The sequence below is a fragment of the Gossypium hirsutum genome, chromosome A11 (genome assembly GCF_007990345.1).
Source record: "Gossypium hirsutum isolate 1008001.06 chromosome A11, Gossypium_hirsutum_v2.1, whole genome shotgun sequence".
In the NCBI taxonomy this organism is placed as follows: Eukaryota; Viridiplantae; Streptophyta; class Magnoliopsida; order Malvales; family Malvaceae; genus Gossypium; species Gossypium hirsutum.
The window spans coordinates 11,353,808-11,379,023 of NC_053434.1; the positions used below are offsets into that span (position 1 = coordinate 11,353,808).

Genomic DNA, 25,216 nt, shown 5'->3' on the forward strand with positions numbered 1-25,216 from the left:
TTTTGATTTTTAAATTTTAAATTTATATTCTCCAGGATTTTCCAGAATTTTTTTTTAAATTGAACTTTTTGAAATCTTGAAATGTTTTATATAATGTTTTCTTTAAAATTATTTTAGTTAATTATAATATCAAAAAATAAAATAAAGTGACGAAGTGCATTCTGATAGCGTAATGGGTCAATTTGTTAAACATTGTGGGCTAAATTGTATAACAGAATGATAATTTAAGTATAAAAGTTAAATTCTTTAAAAGAAAAAAAAGTATGAAAGTGAAAGTAAAAAAATTTATAAGTGCTAAAGTGATAATTGAGTATAATTTAGAGATCCTACCGAGCATTAAGCGTATGTCCTTTGTGATGGTATTTTGAGATAATATAGAATATTATGCTTTAAAATTTTCAAATTTATTATAAAAATTAATTGAATTTAATTAAAATTAGTTCAGTCGATTAATTCTGGGTTAAAATTAAAAAAATTAAAATGGTGTTAAGTTAATTAACAAAATTTAAATTCTGGTATCAACTGAACTAGTTAGCAGTAGAACATCCCCTCTTTGTACGGTTTAATAGTAGAAACAGAGAAAATTACTTTGGAGGGTTCCTTTGATGCATATTCCTTTACTACGAACTTTAGGGCTGAAAATTGGGTGAAAAAAATAGGAGGTGTGGAGATAATGGCAGACAAGACTTATTCATTTGTCAAGTATAAAATAGAAAAAAGATTAAAAAAGGCACTGCAGAATGCAGATTATAGGGAAAATGCACATGTAATGTACTGGTAACAAGGTTGGACTCGCAAGTCGAAGAAACTTTACTGATAAATGCTACAGAGAATTATATCAAAAATTGGCTTCCACAACCATTAATCCGTAAATGTTGAAAGACTGTGAGTAACCACAGTAAATCCTCCATCAACAGCCAAGTTTTGGCCGCTGATATAAGCGGACTCATCAGAAGCAAGAAATAACACTGTCTCTGCAATGTGTCTAGCCTTCAACACAATACCTTTCAAGTTGCTCGCCGAATAACCATTGGCCTCCACTTGACTTGGTTCAAAATTGTAGGCTCTACAAGCGAGCGGCGTGGCAACTCCGTAGGGAGAAACGCAATTGACTCGGATGCCATGAGCCCCTAGCTCGCTACACGCTCCTCGAACAAGCCCGACGATAGCATGCTTTGATGTTGTATAACCATTGGGACCAGTTCCTCCTACAAAAGATGCTACACTTCCAGTGCATATGATGGATCCACGTGTGTTTTTAGCCACCATAGCTCGAGCGGCATGCTTGATCGTGGCGGCCACCCCTCGAACGTTCGTGGCCATGGTGTTGTCAAAGTCATCCAGGTCAAGTTCTAAGATCCCGGTTAACGAGCCTAGGGTACCCGCATTGCTGAATAAGATATCCAGCTTCCCATATTTCTCCACTGTGAAACTTACTGCTTCCTCAACCTGCTTCTCCTCTCGTACATCGCAGTGCCGGTAACTAACCTTGTCAAGGCCGATCGATGCAGCGACTTGATTCCCCAGCTCATCCTGGACATCAGCAATAACAACCAAAGCCCCATATTGTACAAAGAACCTCGCCGTCTCCTCACCGATACCGCTGGCTCCACCAGTGATAAGAGCCACCTTACCTTCCAACCTAGAAAGTAACACACATACATTTGCAGGCTTCAGTTCTTGAGATGCAACTGCAATGTTAATTAGCGACAGCAGATCTAATAGACAAAGATGAACATACCTTGGGTTAGACATCTGAAAAGTCTTTTAGCGAGGCCCTCGGATCTGCTGTTTTCTGACCTCTGTGATATTTCCTATTTATAGGATTTTTACTAAGCTGCAGACTATACTTGGTACTTACCGTAAGCAACTGTGTAAAGTTAGTGCATGACAGAAGTTAATCACCTTGGTTTTATCTTTGATTTAAACGTGGTGAAAGCACAACTTTTTGGGGACTTGGAACTTCATCAACCGTTGATTTTAAGTCAACTGCAAATCTCTATAATTTGATTTAAACAATTTGTGTCCATGCAAATTCATTGTATAATTGAAAATTTGATGTATTATTTTATATGTAGTTACAACTAAGATAGCATCTTCACATGATTCCATTAATCACCACTGCTTATGAGCTTATCTTGTCTTCAATACCTTTTGCACATCACCAGGCAAAGCGATTATTGGTACAGAAGACTTGCCTTTTCTTACTATATTTTATTTGTTATCTTCCATTTTAGAGATGTTCGAGATATGGGTTATGAATAGATCCTCTTGTAGTTTTCTTTTTTCAGTTACTTTTCGACACAACTTTCAGAATATGACTGTCACAATTCATAATTGAATGTTATGCATATGAAGGGTGCTGATATATATACTAGTTTTTTTTTTTTCGATGCACAAATTTATTGTGTGTATTTTTTTTATTTTTTTAAAGGGTAAATTGTACAAATAATCATCTAATTTTTATAAATTTTTATTTTAGATATCTAATTTTTTTTTTCATTTTAGGCACTCCCATTACCATTTCTTTTCATTTTAATTTAGCCACTTTAAAGTAATTGGACTAACATAAATCTGAGTCGGCATTTTTATTTTGGGGAAATTCTTAATGACATGGAAATTAAATATTATGTGGAAATTTTATAAATTATTTATAATTATAAAAATGCTAATTCGGATTTCTGTTAATCTAAATACCTTAGAGTGGCAAAAATGAAAATTGACAGTAATGAGAGTTCCTGAATGAAAAGAAAAATTATTGGTGCTTAAAATGAAAATTTATGAAAGTTGGCTGACCATTTATGCAGTTTACCCTTTTCAAAAAATTTGTAAAATTAAAAATATATTTTATATATCTTTGAAATGATTTTATTTTAAAATTTTAAAATATTTAATAGTTTTATAAAATTAAATTTTGATCCATTAATATGAATTTTTAATTGTTAAAAGTTTATCAATTTTATGATTTTTATAATGAGTTCTTTTCATTTCAAAAAAAAGGTTTATCAATTTTATAAAACCCAAAGTGTGTAATTTAAGTATTTTAAATATTTAAATTTATAAATTATTGATATTATTTAAATAATGTATTGTAATTTTAAAATTATATTTTATTTTTAAAATAATAAAAAATGAAGTAAATAACATAATTGTCATGTGTCATCACTATAGGTATGTCACGTGTCAATAAATTAAACCTCTATATCATTGGAGACTTAAGACCTTATAATTAATATATATACTAATTTTCTTATCTGGTGATACACAAATTCCGTTGTATGTATCAATTAAAAGATATTTAAATTATTTTATAATTTTTTTATATATTTTTTAGTTGAATATTTTATTGGATAAAAATGATATATTAGATTATTATATGTATATGATATATACACAATTTTCTAAATTAAACCTAGATGAAAAAGTATTTGTGCAATCCATTACTTTATTATTTATGAAATCTCTTTCTAATTATAATAACAGTTTTAAGATTTTAAAAGAAGTGTTTAAAAATATTTTAATTCTTTTAGAAACTAATCCTATAAATAATCCTTATTATAACAAAATTCAATTAGCATAAAAATATTTATAATAAAAATCTCAATTAGCATAAATTATAATCTAAAAAAGATTTACTTTTAAATTTGTTTCACAAAATAAATTTTTAAAAAACATATATTTAATATAAATAATTATAAATTTTTATATTAATAAAAAAATCATTTAGCATAATTTATAATGAAATCAGTTTTTTTATTTATTAATAAAAATATTTAAAAAATTAAATTGTGAAACAAATTAAAAAAATAAAATTGATCTTAAAATCTATTAAAAACAAAAACTTTACCATGTTTAACACAATACTACATAGATATTAAAATTAACTTCATTAAAAAACGTAGAATATATATTTTTATTCCTTTTAAGTTTGTATAATAAATAAGCATGTGTGTTTGCATTACTAACTTAAAATTTTTAAAACATTTTTAATTCTAATCAAGTAAAAAATGTTAGTCAAAAAACTCAAGTAAAAATTATACATTTTTTATTTCTTAACAATATATTAAAATTTTAAATATGTTTTTAGATTGTTAAATGTATTTAACAGTATTTGTATTTTTAAAATTGTTATTTAAATGATTTTTATTAATTGGTTAATTTTTTATTTTATTTTATACTGTTTATATATATTTTTTAAAGTTGTTGCAAATATTCTAAAAATATTTGCAGTTAAAACTATTTTTTTAAAATTAAATTTCTTAAAATATTGGTAAATGTTTGACAAGAGAGAATCGTAATAAATGCAAAGAAGAAGATCTTTTATCCAATAGCGAAAGGCTTGAACTAAGATTTTTAGATGGATGGACATAATTTAAATGTTAGAATTTGTCCTCTAAAAAAAGGAAATATTGAATGAATTAATTGTAAATTATGATATTTTGCGACTTATGCCCGTTGTGAGTGTCGAAACTATTTTTTATTTTGAAAAATAGAGATCGACTTTAAAACGAAAATGGAGTCGCCACCAATCATTTTTGTTTAGGTGTGATTGGGTCACCATGTGATCAATTATTTTAATAAAACACTTTGCTTTGTTAAAACAACGTTTTTGGTCTACAAAAAATTAAAATACGGATTCGGGAGTCGGTTACGCGCGAGGAAGGATTAGCACCCTCGCAACGCCCAAAATTAGTACCGTATTGATCGATTAATGTCCTAATGTTGAGAATTCGAAAAGATTTTAAAATACAATCTTTAAAAACGTTTGGATAACTTGAATCGGATATTGAGATTCTCTCGTTTAGAAGGAAAAAAATATTACGTCCAGCACGATTGGATACAATATTTCGAACCCTCGACACAAGATTATCTCGGGATTTTCAAAACACATGCACTTAAAACTTTTTTTAAAAAGGATATTTGACTATTCGGCCCAAATGGTAAATCAAAACCCAGCACGATTGAGCACGATTTGTCGAATTTCCAAATACAAAACATTGCCTCATTTTAATTTGAGAAAACATGGATGAAACTTCAAAAGGATATTCTGTATTTTAGTCGGATGGAAAATTGAAGCCCAGCACGATTGGGCACGACTCCCCAAACTCCCCAAGTACGAAATATAGTCTCATTTTAATTTTTAAAAAAACATGACGAAATTTTCAAAGGATATTCCGTATTTTAGCCGAATGGAAAATTGAAGCCCAGCACGATTGGGCACAACCTCCTAACCTTCCAAACACGAAATATTGCCTCGTTTTAATTTTAAAAAAAATTGGACAAAATTTTCAAAGGATATTCCGTATTTTAGCTGAACAAAAAATCGAAACCTAACACGATTGGGCACAATTTGTCGAACCTCTAAACACGAAACAATTTATTAAGTTGAGAGGGTTCCAATTAACAATGATAAAAGCCAGGTCAAAATATACTTGTTTGGTTGGAACATTGAAATTTGAGTCACGATGCGATAATGTAAAAACAAAGTTCCAAGCATGAAACGTGAATAGAACATTATAAAAATGAATGGCCATGATGTAAGATTTGAAAAGAACGATTTTGGGTCCATGTAATGACGATATATAATACATTATACCAGTACTAACACAGCATTTGAGGACCAAGAGATTAAGAGCAAATACCAAACAAATTAACACAAATAATCTGTGGTGAGCTTGTTAAAGCAAATAAACGGATGAATGATGTAGGAAATGGTATTTAGAAATATGATACAGACAATTTACATCGAAATTTGGAATAGTCCAAGAAGATGGAAATGATGATAATATATAAAGTAATGATATATAAATGAAGCTTGAAAGTAAACAATGTATATACAAAAAGGGTAATACTACAGTACATGCGTCAATTTAAATAAGCAATATGCATAAAATGGAAACCTAATATAATATATATATATATATAAACTATTAATTATAATTAAAATGTTTGGAATAAACAAACCTGTGTAATTATATATTTATGCACGAAAAGAAATAACGTATAAATTTTTAAAGTATAGTGCTATAAGATAAAATTTTGAAATCAATATATCGTATAGCCAATTAATATAAAAAAATAAGAAAAAAAAATTAAAAGATAACAAAAACTTAACAATGTACGATTAATTAAAGTGGTACAAAACAACATGTTTAAATAATATACGGGAAAATAAGAGTAGTACATAATCTATGATTGATATAAAATATGATTTCAGAATTAATTGAAAAAATAATAATTTGTAAACCACAAAAATGTTAAGACTAAAATGCGAGGAGCAATGATCAACAGAGATCAAAAAAACAAAAAAACCAAACCTCAAAACAGTTCAATTTGACGCGGACTGAAATGGGTGTCCGCACAAATTTCAGGGATAATTTGAAAGCATTCAAAGAAAAGAAAACAAGGCTTAATTGGATGCAGGGGCAGAGGAAAGGGACTGGTTGCGGAAATGGACCATTAGAGGGAAAAAGGTGCGGATCTGGGCCATTTAAACTGCAGTACAAATTTTCAATTTGTGGGCAAAATTCCCTTTTGCCATTCAGCCCCCTTTTTTAAAAAGAAAAGCTCCCCTATCCTTCTGCTAGGGTTTCTGCTTTGGGGAGCTGCATAGGAGGGTCATCGGCGCCTCAACGCCTCGACCTCCGGCCCCGAACCACGAGGTATATTAGGTAAGTCTCCTTTCCTTCGAATTTTTAAAAAAAAAATAACTTGCAACAAGAAAACAAAAAGAAACAAGCGAAAAAGAGAAAGAAAGAAAGGGAAAAAAACCTCTTGAATCTTTAATCTGACTTTTATTGATATGGCTCGTTTTCGTATATTCTCTGCTATTGTATGAGTCAAAAAAATCGGGAAAAACCCAAAAAATCTCCCTTTTTACATATGATTCAATTTGGCTTTATAGCCGATTTTACAACCTCTTTTGCTTGTTTGCAGGTGCGTAGTGGGTGTGGACTCTAACGTGGAGGTGAAATGGCACACGACTCGTTTATTCTGATTTCTGTTTATGGGTCCCGGGCTGAATTGGGCCATAACAGTGAATAATATATTAATCGTAAAGAAAATAGAATTTTCATGGTTTGAGAACAACCAAGGCAAATGCAAGGAGTAGGTAAGATTTTCCTTCCTTAAAATGAGAGATTACAATTTAACCCTTTAAAAATTATTAAATTATAAATTTATATGCATACGATAAAATTAAAATTTTGTCCCAAAAATGAAAAAAAATCAATTTAATCCATTGCAAAAATGTTAAAATTATAAATTAATATATAATAAAATTATACGTTAATCTTTTATAAATTTATAATTCAATTTTAACAATTAAAAAAAATTCTAAATTCACATCTGCCAACAACTCTGCTAACAGGAAAAATCTGAAGGAATTTAGGCTTGAGTGGTTCTTGGAAGGTTGAAATCAATACCCATGACTTACACTACCTCCGATTTGATGTAGAGAAAAGAAGTCGCCATGTAATTATTCTTCCATCGCCAATTCTTGCTATTATACTTTGGGTCGTTTAGTAAAAAAATTTAGCTCTTTGTTTTTCCCAGTACACTCCAAGCTTGATACCAGGGAAAAGGTGGATCGTTTGGTCTCTACATTTTGAAGTATTCCTACTTTGTTGCCAAGCCAAAGCAATTGAAAGACATTGTGTAAACATTACTTCTATTGATTATATTGCTCTACTTTTATAATGGTTATTTTTTTCTTTGTTTTTTAAAAAATATTTTTCAAATTTGATATGGTATATTTAAGTAAGTAAAAATTAATTTTGAAATTTTGAAATAAAATTGGTTGGTATATTTTAAGCTTTAATATTTTTTTTTTAAATTTTACATTTTAAAAGTAAAATTAAATATATTAAAAGTATTTGAAGGTTAAATAAAAAGATGGGGTTTTGAAACCTTAAATAATTTGATAATTTAAAACGTAAACTTTTCAATTATAATCTAAAAAGCACAATTTAAGGATAATGAAAACTTCTAGAAATTATCTTTAATTAACTCTAAAATTTAAATAGAGAAAACATAGATACGCTACTTTTTGTTATATATATACATGGGTAAATTTTAAAATTATATATCAACTTTGATTTATATATAATTTGATATATGAACTTTGATCTAGTGCAATTGTACACATAAAACTTTTATTGTGGTTTAAATGTATATATGATACATTAACTTTGATTCAATCATATACATTTAAATAAGTACAATAATTTATTTTTATATTAGATAAATATAATTATACGTGTATACAATATACAAACATAAAATGATATTATATCAATAATTGTGTTAATAATTTGTGAGAATTTGATTAAATAAATGCTTCATGTATAAAATTACGTAAAATCAAAGTTTATGTATAAAATTACACATTAAACCAAAATTCATATTTAATTTTAATATTTATCTCATATATAATTATTTTTAACCAACTCTATAAATTAAATAAAAAATATTATTTTTAGAACATTTAAAACAATATTTATAAATTGTTTTTAAAAAAATATTAAAATAGTAATTAAAAAGCACCTAGAAATAATATTATTGAAAATAGTATATGTAAAATAATATTTAAAATATTTTTTTTAGATATAAAAATTTTAAAACCATAAAAACGGAAAAAATACATATCTAAAATAAAATTTAAAAATTTTGGGAACAATTTACATTTTTGGTTATAATTATACTTATTATAAAAATTTAATATAAATTAATTTTTGCATCGTTCTTAAAATCTGTTAAAAAATGAAGTGTGAATTAAAATCTCTATTTTTAAAATTATATTTTAAATTTTTTTAAAGTATGTTAAAAGTATAAAATCTGTTAGTAATTAGTAAATGTATTTTCACTAAAAAATACCGTACAAATATTTTATTAAATAGTTAACAAATTTAAGAAGAGAGACTAAAATGGAATGAAATTAGGATTTGTCCCAGCCCATTCAACGAGATGGGGGCCTTAAATAAAACCTTATAAACGGTCTAAGGCCCAAAACCAGTAAAACTCGCGCTTACCAAACCAATCATACTGTTGGGCCTCATTTCTCGGTTTCTTTCCTTTCCGTACACGCATGGCAAAGGTTATTGGTCCGTTTTGCTAAATAAGTCCCGCACCGTCACTCCAGCATTCCATCATTATTACAGGAAAAGAACAAAAAAAAGGGTGCTGCGCTGGCGGATCTTGTGGAATTTGGCGTCCAGTCGCCTTATATCTTTCCTTGTATTTCCCTTTGTACATTTTGTTTTGTGCTACCAGTAAGTTTGTAAGAGATGTCTTCTTCACTTGCAATTTCCTCAAGCTCCCTTAGGCTCACCCATGTCTTCCCAACTAATGGAAATGCAATCCTCTTTAACGCCATATCCAGTTGCAGAATCTCCTCTTTGAAGTCACCGTCTTTGAACAGTATCTTCATTAGAATCCCATACGGGTCCTTCAAGAAGGCCTCTTTTTTCACTTCCTCCAGGCCCTTTTCTCCTGTCATGGAATGGCAGGATTGCACGTAAGTTTTGGCATCCTCCCTTCCCTTCTCTTCTTTCTATTCACTAGAACATACTCGTTGACTAATTTTTTTTTTGTGTGTGTGTGTAAAATGGGTTCAGGGCAAAGATGGAAATTGATGTACCTGCATCGGTCGCTTACAAATGTTACTCTGATCGTGAAGCAATTCCCAATTGGATGCCATTCATTTCATCTGTCCAGGTTATTGTGTATATTGCTAATGTGTTGCAGGGGTCACTCCGTATTCTATTCTTAAAATGTTGTGGCAGACAGTGATAATTTCATTGGAAACTTCGATTTTTGATTCTTTGTGTTCTAATCAGGTATTGGAAGACAAGCCTGATTTGTCACGGTGGTCGTTGAAATATAAGGCATTTGGTCGTGATATTGAATACTCCTGGCTTGCTAGAAATATGCAAGTAAGGAACCTGTTTGACCTCGCTCCTTTTCGCCCTCTTTTTGCTTATTCAATCGATAAGTTCTTGTATGAATTTCATTTCAACTGATCTTTATTTTCTTGTGCAGCCCATCCCAAATCAGAAAATTCACTGGAGATCTCTGGAAGGTCTTCCTAACAGGCAAGCAAAAAAACAACCCAGTATTAGGAATTCCATTGACTCCTTGAATAAACCAAATTTTTCATTTTTCTTTTAGTTCAGTTTATGAGTTTGCCTTTTTATTGTTTTGTCGACACCGAAGCTCTATAAATTAATCCCATTGGGAAACTCTTGCACGCCGTTAAGGCAATACTGCAAAATTGGGTGCTGACTTGGGACTTTGTAGCATCGCCAAAACAATTTATTCGTTTGCCAGGTGCTGCCTATTCCCGAAATATGATGAAAATGACAAAATGAAAGCATGAAAGATGATAACTACCCCCTCCCCCAAAATGAATGCTATGAAAGATGATCTTTGGAACCATTGAAGAAAGGCTTTAGATTATTGTTATCATAAATGAGAAGCCTTCTAGATGAGTCATAAAATTATATTACTTGAGCATTTCCTTTTCAGTTTCTGCCTGCTATTCGTTCAAGTATGATCTGAAGCACAAGTAATCAAAGCTCTTTCATACACTTAAGCTTTGCCACTTATTGATTATCTATTAGCACATTCACTGAAAACATTTATCTGTTTTGTGCATAACATGATTACGTGGAGTGTTGTTTGTGCTTGACCCTGAAATTCCTTTGGTTTCATTTCATGCAATGAAAAAAATTAGATAATATCTTTGTTTCCACTTTATTGCATTCCTTTAAACCTCTCTTTTTGACATTTGCCTCAACTTGACGATAGAATCTTAACAACCTGATTTTTACATGGTAGGGGTGCTGTTCGATTTTATCCAAAAGGGCCTTCATCATGTCTAATAGAAGTGAGACTGCTCTATACAATACTTTGAGTTGATGCTTTTCTGGTTTATTGCTATTGTTTCCTCGAAAGTAATGAACCACTTTATATCAAAATTTCTTCCTTATACCAGTAGTTGATTAATCTATCAGCATATATGCAAGTTGCCTGACCAATATGATATATAGCCATAGTCACTTCTAAAACAGAGACTTTTCTTGTCTTTAAATAATGTCAGGACGAAATATTGTTGGCTGGAAATTTGAATCTTAAATGACAAAATGTTCCCAAAGTTTTGTGCTACATCTCTTGCATCAGGGAAGCCATAGGGTAGAGAGCAAATGAGTTTTTATTGGATGTTACTTGGAGTTTTGCTTACTTGTTGCAATTTTCCTTTCCAGCTGACAGTTTCATATGAAGTTCCTCAACTTTTGGCTCCGGTGGCATCTGTAAGTATTCTTTCCATGAAAAACATGTCGTCGAGGCGAACACCTAGAATTTCTTACCTTGGGAAAGATGAAAATTACTACTAACATTTAACTTGATGTGCAGCAAAATAGATAATGCTTCATTTAGTATTGTCGTAGAAATCATACCTCGTGCTTGAGCTAACATGAAGTAATCAATCTTCTTACTGTGTTAAATTATTCAGGCACTTCAACCTTTCCTTGAAAGTTTACTTAAAAGTGGTTTGGATCGGTTTGCAAAATTTGCTAAAAGCTCAGGCTCAACACGATAATCATCTCTCTTATTTTCTTCTTTTAAGGTACATTGAAAGGTTTGGGTTCAAAACCTATCAAAACATTTTATTTGTATTCTTAAATTTTAATCTAACATTATTGAGAGCTATAGATAGGAATTTCAACAATTTGGAGCTGCATATGAAAGAGAGATGGTTTTATATGTGGCAGCTAAAGTCATAAATGCTTATGAATGGCAAGAATCTTAATTGTTTGTATGTATTCATAGGAACAGAAGTGATTTATGTTAATCTTATGGTGTCTTTTGGTTGACTTTAGGTGATGTTTTGACAAATTGTTTTGATTTTGCATATCACTTATGTTCTGTGCTGTGCTAACTTCTTGATTTTATTAATTAATAAAATCATTTTTTTCTTAATAATTTGGTTGCTTCATCTCTTTTGCTGTTGGTAAACTTTACATGGCTTAATTATTAAAAAAAATTACAAAACTTTTACCTCTAAACAAATTTTAAATTTGTATTTCTGTTTGTGTTTGTTTGTTTGAAATAATGTGAATTTGTGTTTATTGAACAAACAATCAAAACATATTTAAATTTTGAGATATAATATTAATAATAAATAAAATCACACATATAATAATATTATTAATAATTAGAACAATAAATGTGTTTTAAACAAGCTTTAAGTGAGATTTAAGCTTTTTATAAACGAATTTTATTTTTCATATTTAATTTATTTAATAAATGAGTTTTAAAATTCTTATTCATGGTTATTTTGATAAATAAACATAAACAAACAAGTAATTTTTTTTTGAATTGTTCATCCAATGCTTTTTTATTCATCCGGTCCTTGGTTTTTTTTTTCTCAATAATATGGTCTCTAAGTTAGAATATTAAATTTGGCACTTAAAACATGATTTGACCTTTAAATTATATATATATATATATATGAATTTTTAAAAATATTAAAAAATAAAAAATATATATATATAAATAATTTATAAAAAAATAAAAATAATTAAACATTTAAAAAATTTTGATGATTGATTAAATATTAATTTGAATTTTAAATTTTTTTTAATTATTTTTAAAATTTAGATATGGATATTGATAAAGGAGTCATATATTGCGTTCAATTATTTGGAAGTGTTATATAGTGCATTTTAATTGGGCCATAAGTTAATCGTTTTTTTTTTAACATCCTTAACGACTTTGAATTAAACCAAATAACAAAATGTAACTTAACATATCAATATAAAACAGACCAGATATCAAAATAGAAAAAAAAAGGATATACCTTTGAGAGCCAAAAGCCTAAAATTATTATTTAATAATAATAATAATAATAATAATAATAATAATAATAATACCAAAAGCCTAATTTTTTTAATACACAATCTAGTTTTACTCATAACTTTTTTCCATCCTTAAATCGGTAGAAAAAGATACATTTAAGCATGCTTAATCACACATCTTTTTAATTGTTGCAATAATAGCAATACTAATTGAATAAAATTCAATTTTTAATTAAACAAACTTAATTTTTTTAAGGGATAAATATTAAAACTATACATGAACATTGGTCCAATATACTATTTGATACATAAACTTTGGTTTGATGCAATTATATATATATGAAACTTTGATTGTAGTTCAAATGAAATATATGAAATTCTGATTTTGACTTAATTATACAAATTTTAAAAAATAAATACATACATTAGTTTCTTTTTATATTGAATAAGTATAAGTATTTGTATATGTATATGTATATGTAATAAATTAACATGAAATGAAGTTATATCGATAATTATGTTAGTGATTTGTGAAAATTAAATTAAATTAATATTAAAATTGCACAAAATTAAAATTTATATATAATATTGCATATCGAACCAAAGTTTATACGTATTTTTGAACTTTATCTCCTTTTATAATTTACAAAAGCTTTTGTTTTTAACTAAAACAAAATTTATTTTTATTGAAGCACAATTATTTTTTAAAGAAAAATAGCCAAAACGCAATGTTATTGATCTGGTTAGATCAAAAACCGGTATGATCCGAAATTTTTTAAAAATATTTAATAGTTTTTAATGTAATCAGTTAGATTAACAAATCGTAGTCCAATTTAAAAAAAAAAAAACATTGCCAAAACTGGCAAATACATTCATTAAGCCCAGGAGGCATAGTAAGACGCAAACCTATTTGTTGATCTAGGAGTAAAAACAAACTGGACATGATGAAAATACTGAAATAAAGTTCAGGCTTCCAAAACAAATTAACCCAACAGAAATAAATTTAGAGATTACATCATAATATCTCCAAAACCCATGCCAGGAGCAAAGTTTAAATCAAGGAAAGCAGCAGGAGCCTCGGCCCAAAGCGAGTTGAAGCAATTGGTCGCCCATCAGCATACCATCCTTGTCCCATGCGATCGCACCGAGCCCGGCCATGCGCATGAAAGCATCAACTTATTTTTTTATTTTGAAAACTAAGGGCGTAAGAATGGGGCCCTTTTTAAAACCATTTCTTTACATTCATCATTAGCCGCCTATCAATCATCTTATCCTGAAAGCAGAAAAGTTAACCAATTGTTGTTCTTGATCTATTTTATTTATATATACACACTACCACGGCGGTGGCTCAATAACAAATAACGGCGCATATGCACTACAACGCCAGGATGGAGCCATAAAAGGTACTTTCACTTTGGGAGAGTAAGTGGGATTTTTTGTGGACGTAGCTCTCTCAGCCCAAGCTAGTGGACCACCGCCCCAAACAGTCAGGCTTTGCTTAAAAAACTGAATAATAATAAAAGGCAATGCTTTCCTATCCAAATTATGGCTCACTGCATGCCTTGTGCTCATGTCGTAGCCGACCAGCAAGCAGGGTCTAATATCACTAACTACCCTTCAACCCAACTTTAAGGTTTTCTCCAACAATGTGTCACTGGAAGCATCATTGGTTTTCACTTAAAGAAGCAACCGAAAAAACTGCCTTTCATTCTTGCTCACTGAAAAAAAAAAATTCAAAGCATTTTCGTTCTATACTTTTCCTATGTAATGTAAGTAAAGCTACGGGCAAAACATCATATTACTCTTTAGATATCCCACATTTTGTTGCGTTTAAGCTCCTTGAATTTCCTGTCACTGAACCAGCAGATTTTCAAAGGCATGCACGCTCCACTCAGGACACAACGGGAATATACTGTTAATTTAACTTAGGCTTTGTTGAATATATATAAATATTAATCTAAGGTGGAAGTAACTTTGATTGGGGCCAATGAAAGCGAAAGTTATGGAAGAAGCCGGGGGGGACAATCCACGCATTTGATTTCTTGTTATTCCGTTTACCTTTTTCCAGAACTGTCATATGCAGACTCCACCTTCTCAAAAAAGCCAATGCCTATATGGAATTGGTCGGTTCCCGCCTCCAAAACTCCATTAAAATAATCTAAAGTTGCAGATGTTTTTGATAATCCTTCCCACTATCTGTTTTTTGTTATTTTCTTGTATATAGTATATATATTCAGACTTTGTGATTCACCATGCATTCCAAATTGCCAAACTCAGTTAATTTTTCACCAAGTTGCCCAGTGCTCACTGTGTTCACTCAATCAAAGGAAGTCGCTTGCTTCGTTCTCTACGTTCCGCAACTTGAGAATGCGTTCTTTCTTATGAACTCCACCCTTTCTCTTGTCATTTTCATTTAGTTATTGACAGTGACTAAATAACTTGAGCTGTTTCTTTTTTCCCTGCAAAAAAAAACCTTACCTGTTTGCCAACTGAATTCTGTTTTGTCCTCATTGATTGAACCAATTTTTGCTTTAGAATGGTGCATTCTCGTCTATTCCTATCTATATTTTGCATGTCTTTTGTCTGTTTCTTCTTGTCCGCCCAAGGTAGATGGCATCATCACCATACTAAACACAAACATCATACTCACCATCACAAAATCTCTGAAATTTCAGTACCTCCTTCTCCAGCACCCGAGCCTTCCAGTCCCTTTGCACCTGAGCCTTCCAGTCCATCTGCACCTCACCCCACTGCTCCTTTTGCTCCCGAGCCTTCTAGTCCATCTAATGATGGAAATGCCAACATTTCTACTGGTGTTTTCGATGTAAGAAACTTCGGAGCTGTAGGGGATGGAGTGACAGATGACACAGAAGCATTCAAGATGGCATGGGACTCTGCTTGTCAAGTTAATGCATCAGTCCTTCATGTTCCTTCTGGTTTTTCCTTCATGATTCAGTCCACAATTTTTACGGGTCCTTGTCTAGGCGGACTTATCTTTCAGGTAATTTACTACTTGTTTTTTTCTCTGATTGTAAGCACCTATGCCTTTTCTGAGGGATAATAAAGAGGAACAACGCAATGTGTTGATGGGGTACATCTTTTTGAAGGTTGATGGTACACTTATGCCTCCTGATGGACCCGAAGACTGGCCGAAGAATAGCAGCAAGCGCCAGTGGCTTGTCTTTTACAGAATCAATGGAATGTCCTTGCAAGGAGGTGGTCTCATTGATGGTAGAGGGAAAAAATGGTGGGATCTTCCTTGCAAGCCCCACAAGGTACAGCTGACTTCACTCTTGGTACTTTTTTTTTTAAAAAAAACCTTATGCACTTGAGTTAATAGCTAATCTTTTTGTATTGGCACAGGGCATAAACAGAACAACATTGTCTGGACCATGTGACAGCCCAATTGTAAGTTGCCAGACTTGATTTAAAATTATTGTGCCCCTCCCCCAAGATAATACAAAGAAATTTAAATCATTTCAAACTTCATGATGCAGGCTATAAGATTTTTCATGAGCTCCAACTTGACTGTGCAAGGACTTAAAGTTAAGGATAGCCCCCAATTCCACTTTAGATTCGATGGCTGCAAGAATGTCCATGTCGAATCCCTTCACATAACAGCTCCTGCCCTGAGTCCCAATACCGATGGGATCCACATAGAGAATACAAACGGTGTTGAAATTTATAATTCAGTTATCTCTAATGGTTAGCCCAAATGCCCAAAAATCTTCCCAAAATTTTAATTCTCTTTCCTTGTAATTAGACTCGCCATCTTGATGATCTTGCTTCACAGGTGATGATTGCATATCTATTGGATCAGGATGCTATGCTGTGGATATTAAGAACATAACTTGCGGACCTGGTCATGGAATCAGGTAGTTCTAAAAGTTTCTATTGAACAATACTAACCTTTTGATTTCATGTTTGCCAAATCTTATCCTTATCAAATATGTTCCCTTTGATTCTGCCCCCCAGCATTGGGAGCCTAGGTAATCATAATTCACGAGCGTGCGTCTCCAACATCACGGTTCGAGACTCCGTAATTAAGGTATCAGATAACGGTGTCAGGATCAAGACATGGCAAGGTGGATCTGGAGCTGTATCAGGCATAACATTCAGTAACATTCACATGGAAAGCGTTAGGAATCCAATTATAATAGATCAATTCTACTGCCTCACTAAGGGGTGCGCAAACCAAACATCAGCTGTTTATGTATCAGACATACTGTATGAAAGCATCAAGGGAACCTATGATATCCGAAGCCCTCCGATGCATCTTGCCTGCAGCGATTCTGTTCCATGTACAAACATCACACTCTCTGATATCGAGCTTCTTCCAGCTCAAGGAGATATAGTTTTGGACCCTTTTTGTTGGAATGCTTATGGGGATATGGAAACGCTAACCATTCCTCCTGTCTCCTGCTTAATGGAGGGTATTCCTCGACGCATCTTGGATAATAACGATATGGGTTATTGTGGATGATTAGAATTGTAATCTTCTGTTTTTTTCCCCATGTAAATTAGCTTAAATACATGCATACGAATACATATAATTGAAAGGAAAGCCAAGGATGTATCGCGATTGTATTTCGAATTATAAGATCATTCTAAAAAATGGTCCATATTATAATCTCTACTCCTAGTTTGCATGTTTTATTGCTAAATTTCTATGTTAGAATAAACATCTGGTTTTTGCAAACTAACATATACAGACATCAGAATACTGATCATCAATAAATGAACTTTAACCTCTGGTTTCAACGATTTTAATGCATGTTTTATGAAAGCTGTGTCTCGCAATGCAGTTTGACTTTGAATGCTTCGACATGGATAGTATGCAATTTTTCTTTTTTCAAGTGACGTAGTCCCTGTGACATCTGATAAAGCTTTTGCATTTATTTTAGGGCATATAAAGGTAGCACTGAGGCATACAAGTCACAAACAAGTGAAAAGTTAGAGCGAGAATATTTCACCTTTCCACACATTGGTAGTGTGTCTTAAAAACCACAATAAAAGCACTTGTAAACAAACAAATCCAACTGCAAAAAGCTAGTAGAGGACGAGAAACTAAAGCAGAAAGAGAAGATATAACTAGAGAATAAAAGGGGGAAAGTGGGGTTGATTTCAAGGCATGCAGTAAATAAACTGTCATCACTATAAACTGTCATCACTTTCTTTCTTTTAGGTTTTATGGTAGATAGCAGCACTGAAATTAACAAATATTAGTAAACAAAGTGGAGGGGCCGGGACAAGAGTCTCCGTCTGGTCTAGGTCCATCACGCGCAGCATGGAGATACAATAATCATATATAAATCAGGATATCATCGAAGAGTGCAGACTTAAGTGCTCTGGAAAAGTAGCGGTCCCAACAAATTTTCGATGTTTCAGCTTTTTTTCCTTCGACCCATACCCTACGTTCTTTTGTAAACACAACGCTTCAATAGATTATAGTTGCTTTCACCTATTCTGCATCCAACCCAATTCAATGGTTCACAAACAAACAATGCTGCTACGGGAAATAGTATAAGTGACTGTTGAGTTGATTAACCAGGCCCAGTTCCTTTTCCAGTCTTTCTTTTCTCTCTTCGATGGATGGGTGTTTATTGACCGAGCCCTCAGGCAGTCTCATATACCGTGATGTGGCAAGAATATTTATAAATTAAAGAACCAGGATCATTGCCCGCAGAGAGTACTGAGTAGGTCAAGCAACCTTTCAATAAACTAAAAATCAATTATGTCTTAACTGAATCTAAGGGCGAGAACCCCCTTCCCAAGGAACAAAAAAACAAGGAACTCTCACGTCTTATCACTGCAAATACATAAATATAGTGAATATATTATTACATTTAGTGATAAAACTAAGTAGTTTGATGGTATTAATTATGTCCTAATTAATGATTTGATTGGTGTTATGTCTACTGGGGACTGCATACTTCATTAGCCTGGTTTTAGCTTGAACCAGACTCTTCTGTTTTCACCAAAAAAATAAAAAAACTTAGTTTGAGAGAGAATATACTAGGGCAGATAGTTTGTCTTTTGATCAATATATCAGGGAAGATTAAAGGACTAGTATGCTACTCTAATTAATAAGCATTAAAAACGGAAGCTAAGGTTGTAGATTAAGATTAGATATAGAGATTAAAATGTAGAAAGTAGGTAATTAGATGGAAGATATCATGTAAGAATGCAGATCCATTAAGGTTTTTAGCGTTTCTAGTTAGATAATTTAAGGCTAAGCTATTCAGATAGTAACCCAAGTGATACTCCACTGTTAAAATGTGTTTGGTCGGAATGCTGACATGGTTGGTTCTCTTTGGCTGGCTTGGTTTGACCTATTTGTTCTCAAGGGTGCAAATATTTGGCAAGTGCAGTCTCTACCTAAGCATAGTTGTGCTTCAAAAAAGCTGGGAAAGAACTATACAAAAGCTTGATAAAACTTCTTGGCATAGAGTGGTATGGGGGAGCCCTACAATTCCAAGATATGCATTCATCACATGGTCGTTGTCCAAGATACATTGCCTACAAAAATCAGAATTCTGAAATGGGGTGGTCAAATTGGTACTTTATGTTGTTTGTGTGGCATCGAGGATAAGTCCAGAGATAATTCTTTTGCTTCTTGTTCACGTTCTAGCTTGCTTTGGGTGAGAATTTTGCTAGTATGTGGGGAGTTTTTGTGACATGAATCTTGGATTAATATGTTGAACTGGGTTTTGAAGTATGGGAAAGGGAAGTCCTTAAAAGCCATTGTTATGGGGGTTTCTTGGAATGCTTTCATTTACTATGTTCGGCAAGTGAGGAATGGAAGATTACGTGGGAAGTCATGAAGGCAAATTCAAACTCTTTTAATCAGATTAAAATGGATGTACAAGCTAAGTTATTATGTTGCAAGTCTAATGTTAAAGTTTCTTCTTTAATGAGTGAATGGTCTGAATGTAGGGCCAGAGGGTTAGTGGTCTGCTATTTTTTATTTTTTTGTTGTTTTTTCATGGTTTATCTAAAAAAAATATTACAAATTAAATATATTGTTTTAAGATTTTAAAAAAATTGAAATATAAAAAAAATTTAAAACCTTTAAGATTTATATAAATACATAAAATATTCGAAATTTTATAAAAAAAATATATTTAAAACTGTTACAATTTAATATATTTTCGCACTTTTTTTTAATTTTCCCTTTTTATAATTATTGAAGACATATATATTAGATTACCAAAACATTTTTTTGCCAGAATATACTAAAACAATTTATCTTGAAATATAATAATAAGTTATTTTCAGTTTTTTAAACAAAAACATTATCCTAATGATATGTCCAAATCATTGCTTATAAGTGCCAAACCCTTAAAACTTTTTTTTCTAATTAGCTTTCATGGTTTAACTAACTCTTCCATATTAAGTTGCGATTCATTCTCAACCTTCTAAATCTGTTTTTGGTTTTTTTTTTCTGAAATGGTAACATCATTTCCCTTCAATCATTTCAGTTTTAGATCTTATTCTTCATTCTTCATTGACCCTTTTATTTGCGCAAGTAATACAGGATACAGAGAATGTCCTTGAAACCACGAAAGCTGAACTGGAAGACATGCGACGTGAGAACATATACATGGAAGAAAGGCTAATAGCTTGGGAAAAAGCAATCGAAGAGAATAAAGCCATCGAAGAATTGGCTGATGATTTGCTTAGGAACATTGGTGTTGATGCTGGATCCCATAACCTGAACGAGAACAATGGTCGACCTTGACGAGGAAACCATGAAGAGCTTGATAGAGGAAGCTGTGAGGAACTTCACTAAAGCACTGAATGAAGCTCAATCCCGTCGGAGCCACCCTGAGGACGGCGGTGGCAACACTGGTGCTGGTGGCCAAGCTAGCAGCTTCAGCGGTATTTCAAAGTTTGGGTCAAACTTGTATATTTTTAAATTATATTAAATTATGAAAAAGGAAAATGAAAAGAAAAAGGAAGATGTGAAAGTATATTAAAGTTTAATATATTTTTTTGAATATCCTATAATTTTTTTATAAATTTTTATTTTTATGCATTTAAAAAATATTTTATTTATATTTTAAATTTTTAGAATTAATAAAAAATTGAGAATATGTAAATATTAAAGATTGAAGTTATTAATTTTTTTAAAATTAAGATTAAATTAATAAAATAGGTAAATATTAAAGTCTTAGGCTAGGTCAGAATTCCATTTGGTGACCAAATACTTTTTTACTTGTGGAGTGATTAAAATGCAAAATTTAACTTAATGAGAGTAATTAAATTAAAAAAAATTAATAACTAAAATGAAAATGTACTAAAACTCGAGTGACCATGTAAAAAATTTACCCTAATTTAATTCATACAGTTCATTCCAATCAAGATTCCATTGATAAAAAACATTTTATAATATAGTCAACAAACTCATGTCACAGCTTCCAAAAGAGGTCTATAAGTATAGGGTGTTTAATTTCGACAGCCTTTAACACTTTTCCTATTTTACAAATTCAGCTTTCAGAATTGAAAGCTTCATTCATTGAATATGCTGCACTGCAATTCACTGTTGTTGAGAGTTGACTGGAGTCTCAAACATTAATTAATTTTCTGAGGTATATAATCATCGAATATCCGGCATGAAATAATATAATATAAACTATGTGGTGCAGGTCAGCATGTAAGACTAAACCACTAATTTCAAAGTCTCCATCAAGTATTCTTAGTCATCATCGCATGTGTCATTATGCATGCGTCACTTTTTCCTCTACTATGACGATTGTGTGAATGTCACTCACACGTTTTCCCATCACATTTACACTTTTAGGCCCCTTCCAGATTCTTTTAAAAATTATTTAACCAAACCATTAAGCATTACAAGTTAAAAACCTTGAAAAACTTTGATTATGTTACGAGAAAAAATCAATCACAAATTTTGAAATAATTATCTTTCATTAATTGTAAAAGTATTTATCATTATATCACATGTAATACCTTATACTAAATTTGATCGTCAAATTTGTAGTATAAGGTATTATATTACTTGTCGGAACAACTACGAGTAATTTATAATCTAAATTCATATTATTAAATATTCAATCGCAAGCAAGTTAAGTATATAGATGTTAAATATTCATTTATCTGTCTTATACAAGCTTACGAAAGTTCTAATGCTAATCTCAAATCAAATTAGAACTAAACTATAATATTTACAAAATTTTAGGTTGATGCGGCAACGTTAGGGGTTCCTCTTCGCGATGCAACATACTGACTAGGTCCAGTTGCAACGATTCATGCTTGACGTCGCAACGTGACAAATTGTTTTTGCAAAATATCAAATGAACATCAACCTGCAATTTTTCAATGTACCAAATTGCTTAATCACAACATAGTTTTAGCTAAAATATGCTATCCAAATGAACCAGTTCTTGAACCATAACTATAGCACCCCTTATCTTACCCGTATTCAATGCCGAAACAGGGTACGAGGCATTACCGGACTTATAACACAAATAATCGTACAATCTCGAGTCAAAACTTTGTGTCCAAATTAAAACCATTTGCATTTAACCATAAAGTCCCTAATATGAGCCTACGAGGCCCAAAACATGCATTGGAAGTGGTTCGGGACTAAACCGAGAACTTTAGAAATTTTTACAAAACTTAGAAAATTTTCCATTAAACAGGGGTCACGCGCCTGTATGGATATGGGACACGTTCGTGTGGGCAGGCCGTGTGGTTACACACGCCCGTGTCCCAACCCCATATAACTCTCTAACTTGTAACCCATGAACAAATTGAGAACATAAGGCCAAGTCACACGCCCATGTGCTAGGCCGTGTGGAAAATTAATTTTCATAAAATAGGTGCAGACTTCACACGACTAGGGCACACGCCAGTATTCGAGGCCGTGCAGTCCACACGGCTGAGACACACGCCCGTGTCTCTGCTCATGTGCTCAATTTTGAGCATTCTGTTTCTCAAAACTATGGTGTAGGGGACACACGGCAGGAACACACGCCCCTGGGGCAGACCGTGTGTCACACATGGCCTAGATACACCCCCGTTTGTCTACCCATATGGACAAAATAAAGGCTATTTACCAAGCCATTTGCCACCCTTATTCACACATACATCTACACCAAATCAAAGGCACAAAACATAATATACTTAGGCAACCAAAACATCCACAAATATGAGTAACTCAAGCCAATACAATACCATCATTTAACATACACATGACATTTTAACAAGCCAAACCAAACATACCATTTTTATCATTCCCAAATACTACTAAGATTAATATCAACTTGTATTCACTCATCAAGGTGATATAGCATATTAATAAACCAATCCATCCATTCCACAACAAAGCATTGAACCAAAATAAACATATAGCAACCCATTACAAAACACATAAACAAAAAAGCATTAACACATATACATGTGTAAATGGCTTACAACCATTTTAGCCGAATTAAGCCAATTACATGGTTTAATACTAAATCACCTTAGACAAATATGAGCCAATACATTTGGCCAAATCAAATGACACATATAACAAAATAACCAAGTCCATATACATGCAATACATTCAAAATTCTAAGACCATTAATACCCAAAATGAGAGTTTGATAGTGTGATCCGAATCTCCAATGATCTCCGATTCCAAGTTAGCTTGGTGACACTATAAAAATATGGAAAATAAACGGAGTAAGCTATATAGCTTAGTAAGCTCATATACAAGAAATAAGCAACCTACCTTACGTGTATTTAAATAATATAACATAATTAAATGTGCATTTACCATGGTCTCATAGTCATAGTTTATTCCATCACAAAACTTACCTCATGTTCATCATTTCAAGCATTTATTGGATATGAGCTTCAAGTACATACTTGTACCATCTGAAAAGAAATTTACACATAATCTCATCTTTGACATACCCGTGAACCACTCGAAATAATAATGTCAGATACTCGGGATTTTTACACACTAAGTGCCACATATGTAGCCAATGCTACCTCAAATCCCATATCTCATAGTTGCTTGCTCATTGAGCTATCAACGACATGCTCACACAAGCTGTCAGTCAAGACGTAGCTACACAGTGCTGCTCACACAAGCTGTCAAGTATCCGTAACACATGCCGGTATACTCAGCAACTGGTAAGACGTACAAGACCAGCACCCGGATCACATAATCACATAACACATAACTACCCTAGTGACATGTCACTTGTATCCTACCCTATTCCTAAGGTTCAAACGAGATTTCTTGCTTGTCGATTCGTCGTCGGACTCGTTCATATGATTAAGCTCATCCACATTTATCAAACATACATTTCATGCAATATTAAAGCAATAAAATACAATCATATTAAAGCTTATTTTTAGCATATGAACTTATCTCGGTACAAAATGGTTAATTGTTCGATTTAGTCCACAACTTTGTTTTTTCCCCGATTTAGGTCAAAACCTCGTCTTTCTTGATCTATAATATCAAATTTAACTTATTAAATTATCACATTATTCAATTTGATCCCAAAAACACCTTATGGAAAAAATTACATTTTTCCCCTAACTTTTTAACTTTTTACATTTTAGTCCTTAGGCTCGTAAAATTATTTTCATTCAATTTCATCACAACCCAAGCCTAGTCGAATATTAATAATACTCATAATAGCCCACATTTTTCATTTATTCACATTTTACACATATTTCATAACTTTTAAAAATAGGTCCCTATCTAACTTTTTCATCAAAAATCACTTGGTAGATGTTCTTTATTTAACATTAAACATACATTTTCTATCATTAGACAACAAAATAAAAAAATATTCAACATGATTAAAAATTTAGACTTCTATTTTCTTTCAAATTAGTCCTTGAAATAGCTAAATCAAGTTATAACATTCACAAAAACATAAAAATCATTAAAAATGAGGCAAGAACGGACTTACAATCGAGCTTGAAAGTGGCCAAACCCTAGCTATGTCTTCTCTTGAGAAATTCGGCCATGGGGGACTAAACTGGGGAAGATGACATCTTTTTATTAGTTATTTTTATCTTTATTTATCAAATGACCAAAATGCACTTCACTTAAAACTTTGAAATTTTATCTAACCATGTCCATTTTTGTCCAAGTTAAGTATAATGGTCTAATTACCATTTAAGGACCTCCAATTTAAAATTTCATAGAAATTAGACACCTCTAGCTTCTAGAACACACATTTTGCACCTATTGCAATTCAGTCCTTTTGTCAAATTGGATACCCTATCGATAAAATTTTTAACGAAAATTTCACATAATCATTCAATCATACTGTAGACCTTAAAGTAATAATAAAATTAACATTTCTACTTTGAATTTGTGGTCCCGA

At 31.8% G+C, this 25,216-nt stretch overlaps 3 protein-coding genes and 1 long non-coding RNA gene across 10 annotated transcripts; 3 read left to right on the forward strand and 1 right to left on the reverse strand.

Moving 5' to 3' along the window:
• Nucleotides 1-674: 674 nt before the first annotated feature.
• LOC107923188 (short-chain dehydrogenase reductase 3b) lies at nucleotides 675-1,977 on the reverse strand. Its single transcript, XM_016853409.2, has 2 exons — nucleotides 1,742-1,977; nucleotides 675-1,642 (listed from the first exon to the last, which is right to left on the reverse strand). Exons 1-2 carry the CDS (start codon nucleotides 1,753-1,755, stop codon nucleotides 862-864), a joined length of 795 nt encoding a protein of 264 aa, XP_016708898.1. The 5' UTR covers nucleotides 1,756-1,977; the 3' UTR covers nucleotides 675-861.
• Nucleotides 1,978-6,095: 4,118 nt separating this feature from the next.
• LOC107923633 (uncharacterized) lies at nucleotides 6,096-7,704 on the forward strand. 2 transcript variants are annotated; one of them, XR_001691587.2, is made up of 4 exons: nucleotides 6,096-6,671; nucleotides 6,937-7,111; nucleotides 7,370-7,473; nucleotides 7,555-7,704. It is a non-coding gene; the product is annotated as an uncharacterized lncRNA (long non-coding RNA). The 2 variants fall into 2 exon arrangements; XR_005904843.1 differs by having other exon boundaries at nucleotides 6,102-6,671; nucleotides 7,370-7,704.
• Nucleotides 7,705-9,149: 1,445 nt separating this feature from the next.
• On the forward strand, nucleotides 9,150-11,878 carry LOC107924798 (uncharacterized). 6 transcript variants are annotated; one of them, XR_001691854.2, is made up of 7 exons: nucleotides 9,150-9,514; nucleotides 9,615-9,714; nucleotides 9,837-9,932; nucleotides 10,039-10,091; nucleotides 10,837-10,952; nucleotides 11,262-11,309; nucleotides 11,513-11,878. XR_001691854.2 is itself a non-coding variant. In XM_016855391.2 (7 exons), the coding sequence occupies exons 1-7, from the start codon at nucleotides 9,285-9,287 to the stop codon at nucleotides 11,597-11,599; spliced, it is 663 nt and encodes a 220-aa protein (XP_016710880.1). In that variant the 5' UTR covers nucleotides 9,150-9,284; the 3' UTR covers nucleotides 11,600-11,878. The 6 variants fall into 6 exon arrangements, 4 of the variants coding, with proteins under 4 accessions (XP_016710880.1, XP_016710881.1, XP_040936986.1 ...); XR_005904844.1 differs by lacking the exon at nucleotides 11,513-11,878 and adding an exon at nucleotides 11,099-11,189 and having other exon boundaries at nucleotides 10,837-10,885; XM_016855391.2 differs by having other exon boundaries at nucleotides 10,837-10,885.
• A 2,913-nt stretch (nucleotides 11,879-14,791) lies between these two features.
• Nucleotides 14,792-17,489, forward strand: LOC107923294 (polygalacturonase At1g48100). The gene is made up of 6 exons (XM_016853499.2): nucleotides 14,792-15,858; nucleotides 15,965-16,132; nucleotides 16,221-16,265; nucleotides 16,355-16,562; nucleotides 16,651-16,732; nucleotides 16,833-17,489. The coding sequence occupies exons 1-6, from the start codon at nucleotides 15,394-15,396 to the stop codon at nucleotides 17,338-17,340; spliced, it is 1,476 nt and encodes a 491-aa protein (XP_016708988.1). The 5' UTR covers nucleotides 14,792-15,393; the 3' UTR covers nucleotides 17,341-17,489.
• The last annotated feature ends 7,727 nt before the right edge of the window (nucleotides 17,490-25,216 follow it).